Source organism: Heterodontus francisci, chromosome 26 (assembly GCF_036365525.1).
Source record: "Heterodontus francisci isolate sHetFra1 chromosome 26, sHetFra1.hap1, whole genome shotgun sequence".
In the NCBI taxonomy this organism is placed as follows: Eukaryota; Metazoa; Chordata; class Chondrichthyes; order Heterodontiformes; family Heterodontidae; genus Heterodontus; species Heterodontus francisci.
The window spans coordinates 77,642,522-77,664,176 of NC_090396.1; the positions used below are offsets into that span (position 1 = coordinate 77,642,522).

At 52.2% G+C, this 21,655-nt stretch overlaps 1 protein-coding gene across 1 annotated transcript in view; it reads right to left on the reverse strand.

Annotated features, from left to right (window-relative positions):
* The window catches only part of LOC137384481 (E3 ubiquitin/ISG15 ligase TRIM25-like), a 61,055-nt gene that overhangs the window by 8,288 nt on the left and 31,112 nt on the right, over positions 1-21,655 (reverse strand). The window contains exons 7-8 of the mRNA XM_068058620.1: positions 13,218-13,286; positions 8,988-9,044 (exon numbers count right to left, since the gene is read on the reverse strand). Coding sequence (XP_067914721.1) covers positions 8,988-9,044; positions 13,218-13,286 — 126 coding nt within the window. The remainder of the gene's footprint in view (positions 1-8,987; positions 9,045-13,217; positions 13,287-21,655) is intronic.

Genomic DNA, 21,655 nt, shown 5'->3' on the forward strand with positions numbered 1-21,655 from the left:
AGCACGGAGAGAGGGGGGGGGAGCACGGAGAGAGGGGGGGGGAGCACGGAGAGAGGGGGGGGGAGCACGGAGAGAGGGGGGGGGAGCACGGAGAGAGGGGGGGGGAGCACGGAGAGAGGGGGGGGGAGCACGGAGAGAGGGGGGGGGAGCACGGAGAGAGGGGGGGGGAGCACGGAGAGAGGGGGGGGGAGCACGGAGAGAGGGGGGGGGAGCACGGAGAGAGGGGGGGGGGAGCACGGAGAGAGGGGGGGGGAGCACGGAGAGAGGGGGGGGGAGCACGGAGAGAGGGGGGGGGAGCACGGAGAGAGGGGGGGGGAGCACGGAGAGAGGGGGGGGGAGCACGGAGAGAGGGGGGGGGAGCACGGAGAGAGGGGGGGGGAGCACGGAGAGAGGGGGGGGGAGCACGGAGAGAGGGGGGGGGAGCACGGAGAGAGGGGGGGGGAGCACGGAGAGAGGGGGGGGGAGCACGGAGAGAGGGGGGGGGAGCACGGAGAGAGGGGGGGGGGAGCACGGAGAGAGGGGGGGGGAGCACGGAGAGAGGGGGGGGGAGCACGGAGAGAGGGGGGGGGAGCACGGAGAGAGGGGGGGGGAGCACGGAGAGAGGGGGGGGGAGCACGGAGAGAGGGGGGGGGAGCACGGAGAGAGGGGGGGGGAGCACGGAGAGAGGGGGGGGGAGCACGGAGAGAGGGGGGGGGAGCACGGAGAGAGGGGGGGGGAGCACGGAGAGAGGGGGGGGGAGCACGGAGAGAGGGGGGGGGAGCACGGAGAGAGGGGGGGGGAGCACGGAGAGAGGGGGGGGGAGCACGGAGAGAGGGGGGGGGAGCACGGAGAGAGGGGGGGGGAGCACGGAGAGAGGGGGGGGGAGCACGGAGAGAGGGGGGGGGAGCACGGAGAGAGGGGGGGGGAGCACGGAGAGAGGGGGGGGGGAGCACGGAGAGAGGGGGGGGGAGCACGGAGAGAGGGGGGGGGAGCACGGAGAGAGGGGGGGGGAGCACGGAGAGAGGGGGGGGGAGCACGGAGAGAGGGGGGGGGAGCACGGAGAGAGGGGGGGGGAGCACGGAGAGAGGGGGGGGGAGCACGGAGAGAGGGGGGGGGAGCACGGAGAGAGGGGGGGGGAGCACGGAGAGAGGGGGGGGGAGCACGGAGAGAGGGGGGGGGAGCACGGAGAGAGGGGGGGGGAGCACGGAGAGAGGGGGGGGAGCACGGAGAGAGGGGGGGGGAGCACGGAGAGAGGGGGGGGGAGCACGGAGAGAGGGGGGGGGAGCACGGAGAGAGGGGGGGGAGCACGGAGAGAGGGGGGGGAGCACGGAGAGAGGGGGGGGGAGCACGGAGAGAGGGGGGGGGAGCACGGAGAGAGGGGGGGGGAGCACGGAGAGAGGGGGGGGGAGCACGGAGAGAGGGGGGGGGAGCACGGAGAGAGGGGGGGGGAGCACGGAGAGAGGGGGGGGGAGCACGGAGAGAGGGGGGGGGAGCACGGAGAGAGGGGGGGGAGCCGGAGACGACGAGAGAGGGGGGGGGAGCACGGAGAGAGGGGGGGGGAGCACGGAGAGAGGGGGGGGGAGCACGGAGAGAGGGGGGGGGAGCACGGAGAGAGGGGGGGGGAGCACGGAGAGAGGGGGGGGAGCACGGAGAGAGGGGGGGGGAGCACGGAGAGAGGGGGGGGAGCACGGAGAGAGGGGGGGGAGCACGGAGAGAGGGGGGGGAGCACGGAGAGAGGGGGGGGAGCACGGAGAGAGGGGGGGGAGCACGGAGAGAGGGGGGGGAGCACGGAGAGAGGGGGGGGGAGCACGGAGAGAGGGGGGGGGAGCACGGAGAGAGGGGGGGGAGCACGGAGAGAGGGGGGGGAGCACGGAGAGAGGGGGGGGAGCACGGAGAGAGGGGGGGGAGCACGGAGAGAGGGGGGGGAGCACGGAGAGAGGGGGGGGAGCACGGAGAGAGGGGGGGGAGCACGGAGAGAGGGGGGGGGAGCACGGAGAGAGGGGGGGGAGCACGGAGAGAGGGGGGGGAGCACGGAGAGAGGGGGGGGGAGCACGGAGAGAGGGGGGGGGAGCACGGAGAGAGGGGGGGGAGCACGGAGAGAGGGGGGGGAGCACGGAGAGAGGGGGGGGGAGCACGGAGAGAGGGGGGGGGAGCACGGAGAGAGGGGGGGGGAGCACGGAGAGAGGGGGGGGGAGCACGGAGAGAGGGGGGGGGAGCACGGAGAGAGGGGGGGGGAGCACGGAGAGAGGGGGGGGGGAGCACGGAGAGAGGGGGGGGGAGCACGGAGAGAGGGGGGGGGGAGCACGGAGAGAGGGGGGGGGAGCACGGAGAGAGGGGGGGGGAGCACGGAGAGAGGGGGGGGAGCACGGAGAGAGGGGGGGGGAGCACGGAGAGAGGGGGGGGGAGCACGGAGAGAGGGGGGGGGGAGCACGGAGAGAGGGGGGGGGGGAGCACGGAGAGAGGGGGGGGGAGCACGGAGAGAGGGGGGGGGAGCACGGAGAGAGGGGGGGGGAGCACGGAGAGAGGGGGGGGGAGCACGGAGAGAGGGGGGGGGAGCACGGAGAGAGGGGGGGGGAGCACGGAGAGAGGGGGGGGGAGCACGGAGAGAGGGGGGGGGAGCACGGAGAGAGGGGGGGGGAGCACGGAGAGAGGGGGGGGGAGCACGGAGAGAGGGGGGGGGAGCACGGAGAGAGGGGGGGGGAGCACGGAGAGAGGGGGGGGGAGCACGGAGAGAGGGGGGGGAGCACGGAGAGAGGGGGGGGAGCACGGAGAGAGGGGGGGGAGCACGGAGAGAGGGGGGGGGAGCACGGAGAGAGGGGGGGGGAGCACGGAGAGAGGGGGGGGGAGCACGGAGAGAGGGGGGGGGAGCACGGAGAGAGGGGGGGGGAGCACGGAGAGAGGGGGGGGGAGCACGGAGAGAGGGGGGGGGAGCACGGAGAGAGGGGGGGGGAGCACGGAGAGAGGGGGGGGGAGCACGGAGAGAGGGGGGGGGAGCACGGAGAGAGGGGGGGGGAGCACGGAGAGAGGGGGGGGGAGCACGGAGAGAGGGGGGGGGAGCACGGAGAGAGGGGGGGGGAGCACGGAGAGAGGGGGGGGGAGCACGGAGAGAGGGGGGGGGAGCACGGAGAGAGGGGGGGGGAGCACGGAGAGAGGGGGGGGGAGCACGGAGAGAGGGGGGGGGGAGCACGGAGAGAGGGGGGGGGGAGCACGGAGAGAGGGGGGGGGGAGCACGGAGAGAGGGGGGGGGAGCACGGAGAGAGGGGGGGGGAGCACGGAGAGAGGGGGGGGGAGCACGGAGAGGGGGGGGGGGAGATCACGGAGAGAGAGAGAGAGAGAGAGAGAGAGAGAGAGGGGGGAGCACGGAGGCGAGGGGGGAGCACGATGGAACCAGAGAGCCGCCGGGGTGAGTAAACAGGTAAGCTTTTAATTAAATTTAAACCAAACATAACAAACATCACAGGCAAGCTGGTAAGTGATTGGTTTGGGAAGAAGCTACCTGTTTGGTGACTATCTGGTAAGTGACTAAAGTAAGTAAAGTGGGTTAGTAACTAAATTAAAGAGAAAGTACAGTTTTTTTTAATATACTAAGTAGTGTTTTTTTTAGGGAATCAAGGTCCTGAGTGCAAATAATCTATAATTTTTGATTAATTTGAGGGAGTAAATTAAGGCTAAGTCATGACAGGGCAGCTCGGAACCGTGGAGTGCTCCTCCTGTGCAAAGTGGGAAGTCAGGGACACTTCCAGTGTCCAGGGCGAACACGCATGCAGGACGTGTCTCCAGTTGCAGTTACTTGAAATCCGCGTTTCGGATCTGAAGCGGCAGCTGGAGACACTATGGAGCATCCGCGAGGCTGAGATCATCGCGGATAGCACGTACAGGGAGGTGGTCACACTGCAGGTAAAGACTGCTCAGGCAGAAAGGGAATGGGTGACTGCCAGGCAGAGTAGAAGAATTAGGCAGGTATTGCAGGAGTCCCCTGTGTCCATCCCCCTCTCTAACAGATTTTCCGTTTTGGATTCAGTTGGAGGAGATAGCTTCTCAGGGGAATGCAGCAAGAGGCAAGTCTGTGGCATCACGGGTGGCTCAGCTGCACAGGAGGGGAGGAAAAAGAGGAGGAGAGCTATAGTGATAGGGGATTCTATCGTAAGGGGTACAGATAGGCATTTCTGTGACCGCAAACGTGACTCCAGGATGGTATGTTGACTCCCTGGTGCTTAGGCCAAGGATGTCATGGAGTGGATGCAGGACATTCTGAAGGAGGAGGGTGAACAGTCAGAGGTCGTGGTTCACATTGGTACCAACAACATAGGTAGAAAGAGGGATGAGATCCTGCAACAAGAATTCAGGGGGCTAGGTAGCAGATTAAAAAGCAGGACCTCAAAGGTTGTAATCTCTGGATTACTCCCGGTGCCATGTGCTAGTGAGTATAGGAATAGGAGGATAGAGCAGATGAATGCGTGGCTGAGGAGATGGTGCAGGAGGGAGGGCTTTAGTTTCCTGGATCACTGGGTCTGTTTCTGGCAAAGGTGGGACCTGTACAAGTTGGACAGGTTGTACCTGAATGGGACCAACATCCTTGCTGGGAGGTTAGCTAGTGCTGTTGGAGGGGTGGGGGAGGGGTTTAAACCAATTTGGCAGGGGGATGGGATACAGAGTGGAGGTACAGTAGGGGGTGATGCTCAGTCAAATATGGAAGAGAAACTGAGTCAGTCTGGAAGGCAGAACAAATATAGACCTGTTAAAGCACAAGTGAAAAATGCAAGGCTGGATTGTATCTATTTTAATGCAAGGAGTCTTACTAGTAAGGCAGATGAATTGAGGGCATTAACATAGGAAATATGACATTGTTATCAGAGACATAGTTGAGGGAGGGGCAGGACTGGCAGCTCAATATTCCAGGGTATAGAATCTTCAGGGTGACAGGGGAGGGGGTAAAAGAGGAGGTGGCATCGCACTGTTGATCAAGGAGTCAATTACTGCAGTAAGGAGGGATGACATCTTAGAAGGTTCCTCAAATGAGACCATATGGGTAGAACTTAAAAACAAAATGGGGCAATCACTTGGCTGGGTGTGTACTACAAGCCCTCAAACAAACAGTCAGGGAGAGATAGAGGAGCAGATATGCAGGCAAATCTCAGAGGGGTAAAAAGAATAGGGTAATAATGGTAGAGAATTTCATCTACCCCAATATTAACTGGGATAGTCTTAGTGCAAAAGGCTTAAAAGGGGCAGGAATTCTTAAAATGCATACAGGAGAGCTTTTTGAGCCAGTATGTAGAAAGTCCTACAAGAGAAGGGGCAGTACTGGACCTAATCCTAGGGAATGAAGGCGGACAAGTGGTAGAAGTGTCAGTGGGGGAGCATTTCGGGGATAGTGACCATAACTCTCAGATTTAAGACAGTTATGGAAAAGGACAAAGATGGACCAAAAATAAAGGTACTGTTGTGGGAGAAGGTCAATTTCAATATGATAAAACAGGATCTGGCCAAAGTGGACTGGGAGCAGCTACTTGTAGCGAAGTCTACATCAGGCCAGTGGGAGTCAAAGAGGAAACAGTGAGAGTTCAGAGCCAACATGTTCCCGTAAAGGTGAAGGGTAGGACCATCAAGTCCAGGGAATCCTGGATGTCAAAGGATAGAGGATTGGATCAGGAAAAAAAAAGGCGGCTTATGGAATATTCAGAGTGCTGAAGACAGCAGAGGCACTAGAGGAGTATAGAAAGTGTAGGGGGGGTACTTAAAAAAGTAATTAGGAGAGCGAAGAGGGAGCATGAAAAAACACTGCCAGGTAAGATAAAGGAAAATCCCAAGGCGTTTTTATAAGTATATGAAGAGCGAGAGGATAACCAGGGAAAGAGTAGGGCCCATTAGGGACCAAAGTGGCAATGGGTGTGTGGAGCCGGAGGACATAGGTGAAGTTTTAAATGATTACTTTTCATTTGTGTTCACTATGGAGAAGGACGATGTAGGTGTAGAGATCAGGGAGGGGGATTGCGATATACTTGAACAAATTAGCATTGAAAGTGAGGAAGTATTAGCTGTTTTAACAGGCTTAAAAGTGGATAAATCCCCAGGCCCAGATGAGATGCATCCCAGGCTGTTATGCGAGGCAAGGGAGGAGATAGCAGGGGCTCTGACACAAATTTTCAAATCCCCTCTGGCCACAGGAGAGGTACCAGAGGACTGGAGGACAGCAAATGTGGTACCATTATTCAAGAAGGGTAACAGGGATAAACCAGGTAATTACAGGCCAGTGAATCTAGCATCAGTGGTAGGGAAACTAGCGGAAAAAATTCTGAGCGACAGGATTAATCTCTGCTTGGAGAGGCAGGGATTAATCAGGGATAGTCAGCATGCTTTGTCAGGGGGAGATCGTGTCTAACAAATTTGATTGAATTTTTCGAGGAGGTGACTAGGTGTGTAGATGAGGGTAAAGCAGTTGATGTCGTGGGTAAAGCAGTTGATGTCGTCTACATGGACTTCAGTAAGGACCAGCATGGGAGATTGGTTAAGAAGGTAAGAGCCCATGGGATCCAGGACAATTTGGCAAATTGGATCCAAAATTGGCTTAGTGGCAGGAGGCAGAGGGTGATGGTCGAGGGTTGTTTTTGTGAGTGGATGCCTGTGACCAGTGGTGTACCACAGGGATCGGTGCTGGGACCCTTGCTATTTGTAGTATATATTAATGATTTAGACGTGAATATAGGAGGTATGATCAGTAAGTTAGAGTCATAGAGCAGATGACACGAAAATTGATAGTGTCCTAAGCAGTGAAGAGGAAAGTCTTAGATTACAGGACGATATAGAAGGGCTGGTAAGATAAGCAGTGGCAAATGGAATTTAATCCGGAGAAGTGTGAGGTGATGCATTTTGGGAGGACTAACAAGGCAAGGGAATATACAATGGATGGTAGGACCCTAGGAAGTACAGAGGGTCAGAGGGACCTTGGTGTACTTGTCCATAGATCACTGAAGGCAGCAGCACAGGTAGATAAGGTGGTTAGGAAGGCATATGGGATACTTGCCTTTATTAGCCGAGGCATAGAATATAAGAGCAGGGAGGTTATGATGGAGCTGTATAAAACGCTAGTTAGGCCACAGCTGGAGTACTGTGTACAGTTCTGGGCACCACACTATAGGAAGGATGTGATTGCCCTGGAGAGGGTGCAGAGGAGATTCACCAGGATGTTGCCTGGGCTGGAACATTTCAGCTATGAAGAGAGACAGGATAGGCTGGGGTTGTTTTGCTTACAGCAGAGAAGGTTGAGGGGGGATCCAATTGAGTATTACAAAATTATGAGGAGCATTGATAGAGTAGATAGGAAGAAACGTTATCCCTTAACAGAGGTGTCAATAACCAGGGCGCATAGATTTAAGGTAAGGGGCAGGAGGTTGAGAGGGGATCTGAGGAAAAAATTTTCACCCAGAAGGTGGTTGGAATCTGGAACACACTGCCTGAAGGGGTGGTAGAGGCAGGAACCCTCACATTGAAGAAGTATTCAGATAGAGATAGATAGAGAGATACAGCACTGAAACAGGCCTTTTGGCCCACCGAGTCTGTGCCGACCATCAACCACCCATTTATACCAATCCTACATTAATCCCATATTCCCTACCACATCCCCACCTTCCCTCAATTCTCCTACCACCTACCTACACTAGGGGCAATTTACAATGGCCAATTTACCTATCAACCTGCAAGTCTTTGGCTGTGGGAGGAAACCGGAGCACCTGGCGGAAACCCACGCGGTCACAGGGAGAACTTGCAAACTCTGCACAGGCAGTACCCAGAACTGAACCCGGGTCGCTGGAGCTGTGAGGCTGCGGTGCTAACCACTGCGCCACCATGACTCCCTGCTTGATGAGCGCTTGAAATGTTATAGCATACAAGGCTGCGGGCCAAGTGCTGGAAAATGGGATTAGAATAGATAGGTGCTTGATGGCCAGCACAGACATGATGGGCCGAAGGGCCTGTTTGTGGCATGACAACTCTTTGGCTTTGGGGAGTCAGGTGGTGAGTTACTCACCACAGAATTCCCTGCCTCTGACCTGCTCTTGTAGCTAAAGTAGTTATAATCCAGAGGCCCAGATTAATGCCCTGGGGACAAGGGTTCAATCAGGTCAGATGCCAAGCTGCAGCCCCAGCCCCAGGTCAGCCAGCTACCAGCAGCAGCTGGAGGCCTTTAAATTTAATAAAACATGGAATTAAAAACTAGTCTCAGTAATTGCGCCATGAAACGATCTATTGTTGTAAAAACCCATCTGATTCACGAATGTCCTTTAGGGAAGGAAATCTGCTGTCCTTACCTGGTCTGGCCTACGTGACTGCAGACCCACAGCAATGTGGTTGACTCTTAACTGCCCTCTGAAATAGCCTAGCAAGACACTCAGTTGTCAATTAGGGATGGACAATTAATGCTGGCCTTGCCAGTGACATCCGCGGCCCATGAAAAAAAATGGCTGGCCCAGTTAAGTTTCTGGTCAATTGTGACCCTGAGAATGTTGAGGGTGAAGGATTTGATGGTAGTGCCATTGAATGGCATGGGGAGATGGTCATTGCCTGGCACATGTGGCTTGAATGCTCTGAAGGATTACATGGAATACACAGCACAGCAACAGGCCATTTGGCTGAGCCAGTCCATACCAGAGCTGATGCTCCTCCCATCCTGCCTCATTTATTAGCATAACCCTCAATTCCTTTCTTCCTTGTGCTTATGCAGCTTTCCCTCAAATGCATATATACCATTCACCTCAACCACTGTATGGTAGCGAGTTCCACATTTTCACCACTCTCTGGGTAGAATCTGCCACTGTCCAGTTCTTGCTGCATCTTGACACGGACTGCTTCATTATGAGTAGCAAATGGAACTGAACACTGCAATCACCAGCAAACATCCCCACTTCTGACCTTGTGATGAAGCAGCTGAAGATGGTCGGCCTAGGGGCTGGAACAAAGGTTGGGAGAGGAACGGAGCAAGGAAGGGTGAGATTAGTAGCTGTGATACTCACACTGCATGAAGTCCTGTCTGCTCAGTGGGTGGAGTGTGCTGGTGTCGCACAGTTTTCCTGAGAGAGATACACAAAAACAAATTACACTCAGCCTCACTTATCAACCCAGAAAACTGAACTGGTTTAATCGAACACTTAGATCTTCACATTTGTGGAAAAGGATATTTATTTACTTAGTGCTTTGTGTATTTTACATGTAGCGTGTTCGGCCAGTAAATGAAGAACCATTCTGAGCTAGCGACATCTGACAGTGAGAAAGTGGATGGCAGCATTCTGCCTTTACTGGTGCTCACTGAGGAAGGAACATTGGCCAGGACACCAGAAAAACCTGCTATTCCCCAAGGGCCAGAGGAACATTTACACCCACTTGAGGCGGCAGGTGGGGCTTTGACTTAATGTCTCACTTGATAGATAGCACTTCTGATTCTACAGTGCACCCGACCACTCACTACTGCCCGTACACAACCCCCACCTTGACAGTGCAGCGTGCCCCTACTACTGCCCCCTCCCAAAGCGCAGCGCTCCCTCAGGGTGACCGCCCGCCCCACCCCATGGGCGCAGGGTACTGGCGTGCCAGCAAGGGGCACAGGGTATCGGAGCGTCTGAGAGGGGTGCGGGATGCAGGGTATAACAGTGTGAGTGAGGGGTGTGGGGAGCTGGGTATAACAGTGTGAGTGAGGGGTGTGGGGAGCAGGGTATAACAGTGTCAGTGAGGGGTGTGGGATGCCGGGTATAACAGTGTGAGTGAGGGGGGTGGGATGCCGGGTATAACAGTGTGAGTGAGGGGTGTGGGGAGCAGGGTATAACAGTGTCAGTGAGGGGTGTGGGATGCCGGGTATAACAGTGTGAGTGAGGGTTGTGGGATGCCGGGTATAACAGTGTCAGTGAGGGGTGTGGGGTGCAGGGTATAACAGTGTCAGTGAGGGTTGTGGGATGCAGGGTATAACAGTGTGAGTGAGGGGTGTGGGATGCCGGGTATAACAGTGTGAGTGAGGGTTGTGGGATGCCGGGTATAACAGTGTCAGTGAGGGGTGTGGGGTGCAGGGTATAACAGTGTCAGTGAGGGTTGTGGGATGCAGGGTATAACAGTGTCAGTGAGGGTTGTGGGATGCCGGGTATAACAGTGTGAGTGAGGGGTGTGGGATGCAGGGTATAACAGTGTCAGTGAGGGGTGTGGGATGCAGGGAATAACAGTGTCAGTGAGGGGTGTGGGGAGCAGGGTATAACAGTGTCAGTGAGGGGTGTGGGATGCAGGGTATAACAGTATCAGTGAGGGGTGTGGGATGCAGGGTATAACAGTGTCAGTGAGGGGTGTGGGATGCAGGGTATAACAGTGTCAGTGAGGGGTGTGGGGAGCAGGGTATAACAGTGTCAGTGAGGGGTGTGGGATGCAGGGTATAACAGTGTCAGTGAGGGGTGTGGGATGCAGGGTATAACAGTGTCAGTGAGGGGTGTGGGATGCAGGGTATAACAGTGTCAGTGAGGGGTGTGGGATGCAGGGAATAACAGTGTCAGTGAGGGGTGTGGGGAGCAGGGTATAACAGTGTCAGTGAGGGGTGTGGGGTGCAGGGTATAACAGTGTGAGTGAGGGGTGTGGGGTGCAGGGTATAACAGTGTGAGTGAGGGGTGTGGGATGCAGGGTATAACAGTGTGAGTGAGGGGTGTGGGATGCAGGGTATAACAGTGTCAGTGAGGGGTGTGGGATGCAGGGTATAACAGTGTCAGTGAGGGGTGTGGGGAGCAGGGTATAACAGTGTGAGTGAGGGGTGTGGGGAGCAGGGTATAACAGTGTGAGTGAGGGGTGTGGGATGCAGGGTATAACAGTGTGAGCGAGGGGTGTGGGATGCAGGGTATAACAGTGTCTGAGTGTTGTGGGATGCAGGGTATAACAGTGTCAGTGAGGGGTGTGGGATGCAGGGTATAACAGTGTCAGTGAGGGGTGTGGGGAGCAGGGTATAACAGTGTCAGTGAGGGGTGTGGGGAGCAGGGTATAACTGTGAGTGAGGGGTGTGGGGAGCAGGGTATAACAGTGTGAGTGAGGGGTGTGGGATGCAGGGTATAACAGTGTGAGTGAGGGGTGTGGGGAGCAGGGTATAACAGTGTGAGTGAGGGGTGTGAGGTGCAGGGTATAACAGTGTGAGTGAGGGTTGTGGGGAGCAGGGTATAACAGTGTGAGTGAGGGGTGTGGGATGCAGGGTATAACAGTGTGAGTGAGGGGTGTGGGATGCAGGGTATAACAGTGTGAGTGAGGGGTGTGGGATGCAGGGTATAACAGTGTGAGTGAGGGGTGTGGGATGCCGGGTATAACAGTGTGAGTGAGGGGTGTGGGGAGCAGGGTATAACAGTGTGAGTGAGGGTTGTGGGATGCCGGGTATAACAGTGTGAGTGAGGGGTGTGGGGAGCAGGGTATAACAGTGAGTGAGGGGTGTGGGGAGCAGGGTGTAACAGTGTGAGTGAGGGTTGTGGGATGCCGGGTATAACAGTGTGAGTGAGGGTTGTGGGATGCCGGGTATAACAGTGTGAGTGAGGGTTGTGGGATGCCGGGTATAACAGTGTCAGTGAGGGGTGTGTGATGCCGGGTATAACAGTGTCAGTGAGGGTTGTGGGATGCCGGGTATAACAGTGTGAGTGAGGGGTGTGGGATGCCGGGTATAACAGTGTGAGTGAGGGGTGTGGGGTGCAGGGTATAACAGTGTCAGTGAGGGGTGTGGGATGCCGGGTATAACAGTGTGAGTGAGGGTTGTGGGGTGCAGGGTATAACAGTGTGAGTGAGGGTTGTGGGGTGCAGGGTATAACAGTGTGAGTGAGGGTTGTGGGGTGCAGGGTATAACAGTGTGAGTGAGGGTTGTGGGGTGCAGGGTATAACAGTGTGAGTGAGGGGTGTGGGGTGCAGGGTATAACAGTGTCAGTGAGGGGTGTGGGATGCAGGGTATAACAGTGTGAGTGAGGGGTGTGGGGTGCAGGGTATAACAGTGTGAGTGAGGGGTGTGAGGTGCAGGGTATAACAGTGTGAGTGAGGGGTGTGGGATGCAGGGTATAACAGTGTGAGTGAGGGGTGTGGGATGCAGGGTATAACAGTGTGAGTGAGGGGTGTGGGGTGCAGGGTATAACAGTGTGAGTGAGGGGTGTGAGGTGCAGGGTATAACAGTGTGAGTGAGGGGTGTGGGATGCAGGGTATAACAGTGTGAGTGAGGGGTGTGGGATGCAGGGTATAACAGTGTGAGTGAGGGGTGTGGGATGCAGGGTATAACAGTGTGAGTGAGGGTTGTGGGGAGCAGGGTATAACAGTGTGAGTGAGGGGTGTGGGATGCAGGGTATAACAGTGTGAGTGAGGAGTGTGGGGAGCAGGGTATAACAGTGTCAGTGAGGGGTGTGGGGAGCAGGGTATAACAGTGTGAGTGAGGGGTGTGGGATGCAGGGTATAACAGTGTCAGTGAGGGGTGTGGGGTGCAGGGTATAACAGTGTCAGTGAGGTGTGTGGGGAGCAGGGTATAACAGTGTGAGTGAGGGGTGTGGGATGCTGGGTATAACAGTGTCAGTGAGGGGTGTGGGGTGCAGGGTCTAACAGTGTGAGTGAGGGGTGTGGGATGCAGGGTATAACAGTGTGAGTGAGGGGTGTGGGGAGCAGGGTCTAACAGTGTGAGTGAGGGGTGTGAGGTGCAGGGTATAACAGTGTCAGTGAGGGGTGTGGGGAGCAGGGTATAACAGTGTGAGTGAGGGGTGTGGGGAGCAGGGTCTAACAGTGTGAGTGAGGGGCGTGGGGTGCAGGGTATAACAGTGTGAGTGAGGGGTGTGGGGTGCAGGGTATAACAGTGTGAGTGAGGGGTGTGGGATGCAGGGTCTAACAGTGTGAGTGAGGGGCGTGGGATGCAGGGTCTAACAGTGTCAGTGAGGGGTGTGGGATGCAGGGTCTAACAGTGTCAGTGAGGGGTGTGGGATGCAGGGTATAACAGTGTGAGTGAGGGGTGTGGGATGCAGGGTATAACAGTGTGAGTGAGGGGTGTGGGATGCAGGGTATAACAGTGTGAGTGAGGGGTGTGGGATGCAGGGTATAACAGTGTGAGTGAGGGGTGTGGGATGCAGGGTATAACAGTGTGAGTGAGGGGTGTGGGATGCAGGGTATAACAGTGTGAGTGAGGGGTGTGGGATGCAGGGTCTAACAGTGTCAGTGAGGGGTGTGGGGTGCAGGGTCTAACAGTGTCAGTGAGGGGTGTGGGCTATGTTACTTACTTGGGCACTCTCCCTGGTCTGGAGCTGATACCAGCTGTTGATGTGGTGACTGTTGTTGCTTGGTTTTCTCTGTGGAATAAAAGGATTTTTAAATTCTGGCATGGATTGAGACAAATAATGCTACACCATCTCTCAGCCACCCTTCCCGCATCTCCCTCTCTCAGACTCTCACTGTAGGTCATAAAGGCAAAGTATTACAGATGCCGCAAATCTGAAATAAAAATGTGCAGGAAACGCTCAACAGGTCAGACAGCATCTGTGGAGAGAGAAGGAGAGTTTATGTTTTGGTCTGTGACCTTTCACCACAGTTCTCATGAAAGGTCACAGACCTGACACGTTAACTTTGCTTCTCTCTCCACAGATGCTGCCAGACTCACTGTAGATCACTGGACAGTGATCAGGAGCAGGAACCCTGGCTGATTTTACCTCTCTCTCTAAACCAGGGGTAACTGGACAGTGATCAGGAGCAGGAACCCTGGCTGATTTCCCCTTCTCTCTAACCCAGGGGTCACAGAGTAACTGTGCCACTAACTGAGGTGAGCTCAGCCTTAGCTCGGAAGCTCCTGCACTGGTGGCTCTCACCAAAATAGGGCGGGGCTTTTACACAAAGCCATGAGGAGAAGCAGACAGTTTGACAGACACTCATGATGTGGATGGGAATGTAAGTTGTGAGGAGGACACAAAAATGCTATTAAGAGATATAGACAGGCTAAGTGAATGGTCAAGGTGGGAGTATAATGTGGGCAAATGAGAGATTATTCACAGAATCACAGAATTGTTACAGTAACCCATCATGCCTGCACCGACTTTCCAAATGAGCAATTCACCAAAGAACATAAGAAACAGGAGCAGGAGGAGGCCATTCGGCCCCTCAAGCCTGCCCCACCATTCAATAAGATCATGGTTGATCTGTCCCAGGCCTCAACTCCTCTTTCAGGCCGGCTCCGCATAACCCTCAACTCCCCAAGATTTCAAAAATCCATCTACCTCCTCCTTAAATACATTTAGCGATCTAGCTTCCACAACTCTGAGGTAGAGAATTCCAGAGATTCATCACCCTCAGAGGGCTTAGTGAGAGAGAGGGAGGAACAGAAGGAAATCAATATTAGTAGAGGAATGGTGTTGGGGAAATTGATGAGATTGAAGGCTGAGAAATCCCCAGGGCCTGATGGTCTGCATCGCAGAGTACTTAAGGAAGTGGCCCGAGAAATAGTGGATGTATTGGTGGTCATCTTCCAAGATTTTATAGACTCTGGAACAGTTCCTACAGATTGGAGGGTAGCTAATGTAACCCCACTATTTAAAAAGGGCGGTAGAGAGAAAGCAGGGAATTATAGACCAGTCAGTCTGACGTAAGTAGTGGGGAAAATTCAAGGGTCCATTATCAAAGTTTATAGCAGAGCACTTAGAGAACAGTGGTAGAATCGGACAGAGTCAGCATGGATTTACAAAAGGGAAATCACGCTTGACAAATCTACTAGAATTCTTCGAGGATGTAACTAGTAGAGTTGATGAGGGGGAGCCAGTGGATGTGGTTTATTTGGACTTTCAGAAGGCTTTCGACAAAGTCCCACATAAGAGATTAGCATGTAAAATTAAAGCACATGGGATTGGGGGTAGTGTATTGCAATGGATAGAAAATTGGTTGGCAGACAGGAAACAGTAGAGATAAACGGGTCTCTTTCCGAATGGCAGGCAGTGACTAGTGGGGTACCACAGGGATTGGTGCTAGGACCCCAGCTATTCACAATATATATTAATGATTTAGATGAGGGAACTAAATGCAATATCTCCAAATTTGCAGATGACACAAAACTGGGTGGGAGGGTGAGTTGTGAGGAGGATGCAGAGAGGCTTCAGGGTGATTTGGCAAGTTGAGTGAGTGGACTAATGCATGGCAGATGCAGTATAATGTAGATAAATGTGAGGTTATCCAATTTGGCAGCAAAAACAGGAAGGCAGATTATCTGAACGGCTATAAACAGAGAGGGGAATATGCAGCGAGACCAGAGTGTTCTCGTATACCAGTCGCTGAAGGTAAGCATGCAGGTGCAACAGGCGGTAAAAAAAGGCAAATGGTATGTTGGCCTTCATAGCGAGAGGATTCAAGTACAGGAGCAGGGATGTCTTGCTGCAATTACACAGGGCCTTGGTGAGGCCACACCTGAATATTGTGTGCAGTTTTCGCCTCCTTATCTGAGGAAGGATGTTCTTGCTATAGAGGGAGTGCAGCGAAGGTTTACCAGACTGATTCCTGGGATGGTGGGACTGACGTATGAGGAGAGATTGAGTCGGTTAGGATTATATTCGCTGGAGTTCAGAAGAGTGAGGGGGGATCTCACAGAAACCTATAAAATTCTAACAGGACTTGACGGGGTAGATGCAGGAGGGATGTTCCCGATGGTGGGGGGAGTCCAGGGGTCATAGTCTAAGGATACGGGGTCAATGTTTCAGGACTGAGATGAGGAGAAATTTCTTCACCCAGAAAGTGGTGAGCCTGTGGAATTCACTACCACAGAAAGCAGTCGAGGCCAAAACATTGAATGTTTTCAAGAAGGAGTTAGATATAGCTCTTGGGTCTAAAGGGATCAAAGGATATGGGGGGAAAGTGGGAACAGGTTACTGAGTTGGATGATCAGCCATGATCATAATGAATGGTGGAGCAGGCTCAAAGGGCCGAATGGCCTACTCCTATTTTCTATGTAAGAAATTTCTTCACATCTGAGTTTTAAATGTGTGCCCCCTTATTCTGTAACTATGCCCCCGAGTTTGAGATTTCCCCCACTAGTGGAAACATTCTCAACATCTACCCTGTCAAGCCCCCACAGAATCTTATATGTTTCTATAAGATCACCTCTCATTCTTCTAAACTCCAGTGAATAAAGGCCTAACCTGTTTAGCCGTTCTTGATAAGCCAACCCCTTCATCCCAGGTATCAGCCTAGTGAAACTTTTCTGATCTGCCTCCAATGCTAGTATATCCTTTAAATATGGGGACCAAAACTGTACGCAAGGTGTGGCTTCACCAACACCCTGTATAGTTGTAACAGGACTTCCCTATTTTTAAACTCTAATCCCCTAGCAATAAAGGCCAAAATTCCATTTGCCTCCCTAACTACTTGCTGCACCTGCATGCTAACTTTGTGTTTCATGTACAAGAACACCTAGATCCCTCTGTACTGCAGTATTTTGTAGTCTTTCTCCATCTAAATAATAATCTGCCTTTTTATTCTTCCTACCAAAGTGGATGACCTCACACTTTCCCACATTGAACTCCATCTGCCAAGTTTTTGCCCACTCACTTAATCTATCTATATCCCTTTGCAGATTCTTTGTGTCCTCATCACAACATGCCTTCCTACCTATTTTTGTATCATCAGCAAATTTGGATACATTACACTCTGTCCCTTCCTCCAAGTCATTAATATAGATAGTAAATAGTTGAGGCCTCAGGACCGATCCTTGTGGCAGCCCACTAGTTACAGTTTACCAACCTGAGAAAGACCCATTAATCCCGACTCTCTGCTTTCTGTGTGTTAGCCAGTCCTCAATCCATTCCAACACATTACCCCCAATACCGAGCTCTTATTTTTGTGCAATAACCATTAATGTGGCACCTTATCGAACGCCTTCTGAACATCCAAATACACAACATCTACTGGTTCCCCTTTATCCACTCTGCTCGTTATATCCTCAAAAGAACAGAATTGTCAAGCATGACTTCCCTTTCATAAAGCCATGTTGGCTCCGTTTGATGGCATTATGTTTTTCGAAATGTCCTATTTCATCCTTAATAATGGACTCTAGCATTTTCCCAATGACAGATGTTAAGATAACTGGTGTATAGTTTCCTGCTTTCTGTCTCCCTCATTTCTAGAATTGCAGTTTTCCAATCCGCTGGTACCCTACCGGAATCCAGTGAGTTGTAGAGTCAGGGTCGTACAGCATAGAAACAAGCTCTTTGGCCCACCACGTCCATGCCGACCATAATGCCTATCTATACTAATCCCACCTGCCTGCATTAATTCCATATCCCTCCATGCCTTGCTCATTCAAGTACCTGTTCAGATGCCTCTTAAATGTCGCTACTGTTCCTGCCTCCACCACCTCCTCAGGCAGCTCATTCCAGATACCCACCATTCTTTGTGTGAAAATTTTTACAGTATATTATGACCAATGCCTCCACTATCTCTGTAGCCACTTCTTTTAAAATCCTTGGGTGCAGACCATCAGGTCCTGGCGACTTGTCTGCCTTTAGTCCCATCAGTTTGTCCAGCACCTTTTCCCTCGTGATAGAGATTGTTACAAGTTCCTCCCTCCCATTTACACCTTGCTCATCTATTATTGTTGGGATGTTTGCACCGCCGGGATGTTTGCACCGCCCTCCACCATCAAAACCGATGCAAAATATTGGTTTAAATTATCTGCCATTGCCCTGTTCCCGGTTATCAATTCCCCAGTCTCATCCTCGAAGGGTCCCACACTTCCTTTAGCTACTCTCTTCCTTTTTATATACCCATAGAAGCTCTTACTGTTTGTTTTTATATTTCTTGTCAATTACCTCTCAATCAATTTTCTCCCTCTATTAGTTTTTTTAGTCATCCGCTGCTGGTTTCTAAAAAATTCCCAATCCTCTGGCCTACCACTAGCTTTGGCTGCCTTGTATGCCTTTGTTTTTGATTTGATACTCTCCTTAACTTCCTTTGTTATCCACAGGTGGTTCATCGTTCTCTTCGAGTCCTTCCTTCTGACTGGAATAAATGTTTGCTGAGTGTTATGAAATATCTGCTTAAAAGTCTGCCACTGCTCATCTACTGACTTTCCCCGTCTTCTATCTTACCAGCCCACTTTAGACAACTTTTTAGTTTAGTTTAGAGATACAGCACTGAAACAGGCCCTTTGGCCCACCGAGTCTGTGCCGACCATCAACCACCCATTTATACTAATCCTACACTAATCCCATATTCCTACCACATCCCCACCTGTCCCTATATTTCCCTACCACCTACCTATACTAGTGGCAATTTATAATGGCCAATTTACCTACCAACCTGCAAGTCTTTTGGCTTGTGGGAGGAAACCGGAGCACCCGGCGAAAACCCACGCAGACACAGGGAGAACTTGCAAACTCCACACAGGCAGTACCCAGAATTGAACCCGGGTCGCTTGAGCTGTGAGGCTGCGGTGCTAACCACTGCGCCGCCCCAACTCTTTCTTCATACTCTGCAATTCCTCTTGTTTAGTTTGAAGACACTGGTTTGAGACCAGAGTTGCTCACCCTCAAACTGAATTTGAAATTCCACCATGTTATGATCGCTTTCCCCCTGGAGGATCCTTAAATACGAGATCTCTTATTAATCCTACCTCATTACACATTGCCAAATCTAAAATAGCCTGTTCCCAGGTAGGTTCTGCAACGTATTGTTCATAGAAACAACCCCTGATGCACTCTACAAATCCGTCTTCCATGTTGAAGGCCTGCTCAGGTCATGAAAAAAAAAAACCCGACCCCAACCCGACAGAACCACATCAGACCTGAGCCCGACCCAGGTAGAGTCCCTCCATCTTTTCCCACACCCGACCCAACCACCGGAATGTTCACTTTACCTACCTTGTGATTCCGAATCTGCAGGAAGCTGCAGCGTGAGCACGATGATGTCATACGCTCACTGCACCGACTCAGTTTCCCTCCTTGGTGTCCCAGACTCCCAGCTCAGGTAGGCTTTTCAACTTTTGACACTTACTAAACTCAGCTTCCCAGCAGAGCAATACGTAACGTGTGTGTCCGACCCAGACGCGGCCTGACCCAAGCCCAAAAGTTGGACCCAGAAGAGCGACCCGACCCCTACACACGTTGTCGAGTTCGGGTCAGGTAGCAGGCCTTTATTCCATGCTACCCTTGCCAATTTGATTTATCCAGTCTATATGCAGATTAAAATCGCCCATGATAATTGCAGTGCCCTTCTTACACGCCTCCATTATTTCCTGATTAATACTTTGTCCTACAGAGAGGCTACTCCTCGGGGGCCTATAGACCACTCCCACCCGTGATTTCTTTCCCTTGCTATTGCTTATTTCCACCCAAACTGATTCTACATCACGATCTATTACACCTATATCATTACTCACAACTGCACAGGGCGGCACAGTGGCGCAGTGGTTAGCACTGCAGCCTCACAGCTCCAGCAACCCAGGTTCAATTCCGGGTACTGCCTGTGTGGAGTTTGCAAGTTCTCCCTGTGTCTGCGTGGGTTTTCTCCGGGTGCTCCGGTTTCCTCCCACAAGCCAAAAAAAAGACTTGCAGGTTGATAGGTAAATTGGCCATTATAAATTGTCACTAGTATAGGTAGGTGGTAGGGAAATATAGGGACAGGTGGGGATGTTTGGTGGGAATATGGGATTAGTGTAGGATTAGTCTCAATGGGTGGTTGACGGTCGGCACAGTCAAAGAACAAAAGAAGAAAATTACAGCATAGGAACAGGCCCTTCGACCCTCCAAGCCTGCGCCGACCCAGATCCTCTATCTAAACATGTCGCTTATTTTCTAAGTGTCTGTATCTCTTTGCTTCCTGCCCATTCATGTATCTGTCTAGATACATCGTAAGAGACGCTATCGTGCCCGCGTCTACCACCTCTGCTGGCAACGCATTCCAGGCACCCACCACCCTCTGCGTAAAGAACTTTCCACGCATATCCCCCCTAAACTTTTCCCCTCTCACTTTGAACTCGTGACTCCGGGTAACTGAATCCCCCACTCTGGGAAAAAGCTTCTTGCGTATCCACCCTGTCTATACCTCTCATGATTTTGTACACGTGGTCCTGGTCATCCTGCAACCACGTCTCTGTGATAGAAATAAATGAATATGATTTGATAGCTATCTGTGCTGTCAGCTCATCTATCTTGTTACAAATGCTATGTGCATTCAGATAAAGAGCCTTAAGCTTGGACTTTACCATTTTTACTGACTCTGGTTCTAATTTCAGCTGTACTCTTATGCTTATATTCTCTGTCCCTTCCTGTCACTCTCTGATTAACGTACGTTCGTTCACTATCCAGCACCTCTACTCTCTCGTTACTTTTCAACTTTTTAAAACTTCCCTTCAATTGAATACTCACCCCCATTATTTATTTTAAAGCCTTATCTACAACCCTAGTTATATGATTCGTCAGGACACTGGTCCCAGCACGGTTCAAGTGAAGCCCATCCTAGTGCCATTCCCCTGCCTTCTCCCCATAACCCTACACATTCTTCCTTTTCAGATAACTAATTTCTGATTGAACCTGCCTTCACCACACTCGCAGGCAGCGCATTCCAGACCATAACCACTTGCTGCATGAAGACATTTTTCATCATATCACTTTTGCTTCTTTTGCCAATCACTTAATCTGTGCCCTCTCATTCTTGATCCTTTCACGAGTATGAACAGTTTCTCTCTATCTACTGTCTAGACACCTCATGATTTTGAATACCTCTATCAAATCACATCTCAGCCTTCTCTTCTCCAAGGAAAGCAGTCCTAACTTCTCCAATCTATCTTCATAACTGAAGTTCCTCATCCTGGAACCATTCTCGTGAATCTTTTCTGCACTCTCTCCAACGTCCTCACGTCTTTCCTAAAGTGCAGTGCCCAGCACTGGACGCAATACTCCAGCTGAGGCTGAACTAGTATCTTATACAAGTTCAACATAACCGCCGTGCTCTTGTACATTGGTATTAATAAAAAAAAGCGTGAAACTTCTAAATGGTGACATTCAGAGGGACCTGGGTGTACTTATACAAGGAACACAGGCAGTTAACATGCAGATTCAGCAAGCAATTAGGAAGGCAAATAACATGTTGGCCTTTATTGCAAAGGGATTGGAGTACAAGAATAAAAAGAGAGCAAGACTGACAGGATAGCTCCAGGAAGAACCAGCAAGGACATGATGGGCCGAATGGCATCCTTCTGTGCTGTAAATGACTAAGTCTTGCTATATTTGTACAGAGCCTTGTTAAGAACACACCTGGAATACTACGTGCAGTTTTTTTCTCCATATTTAAGGAAGGATATACTTGCATTGAGGTGGCACAGTGAAGGCTCACTTGATTAGTTCCTGAGATGAGAGGGTTGAACTATGATGAGAAGTTGAGTAAATTGGGTCTACGCTCACTGCAATTCAGAAGAATGAGAAGTGATCTCATTGAAACAAGCAAGATTCTAAAGAGGCTGGATAGGGTAGAGAGATTGTTTCCCCTGGCTGAGGGATCTGGAACATGGGGCCAGAGTCTCAGGATAAGGGGCCGATCATTCAGGTCTAAGATAAGAAATTTCTTCACTCAAAGGGTTGTGAATCTTTGGAATTCTCTACTCCAAAGGTTTGTGGATGCTCCATCATTGAATATATTGACGGCTGGGAGAGACAGGGAATCAAGGGATATGGGGAGTGGGCAGGATAGT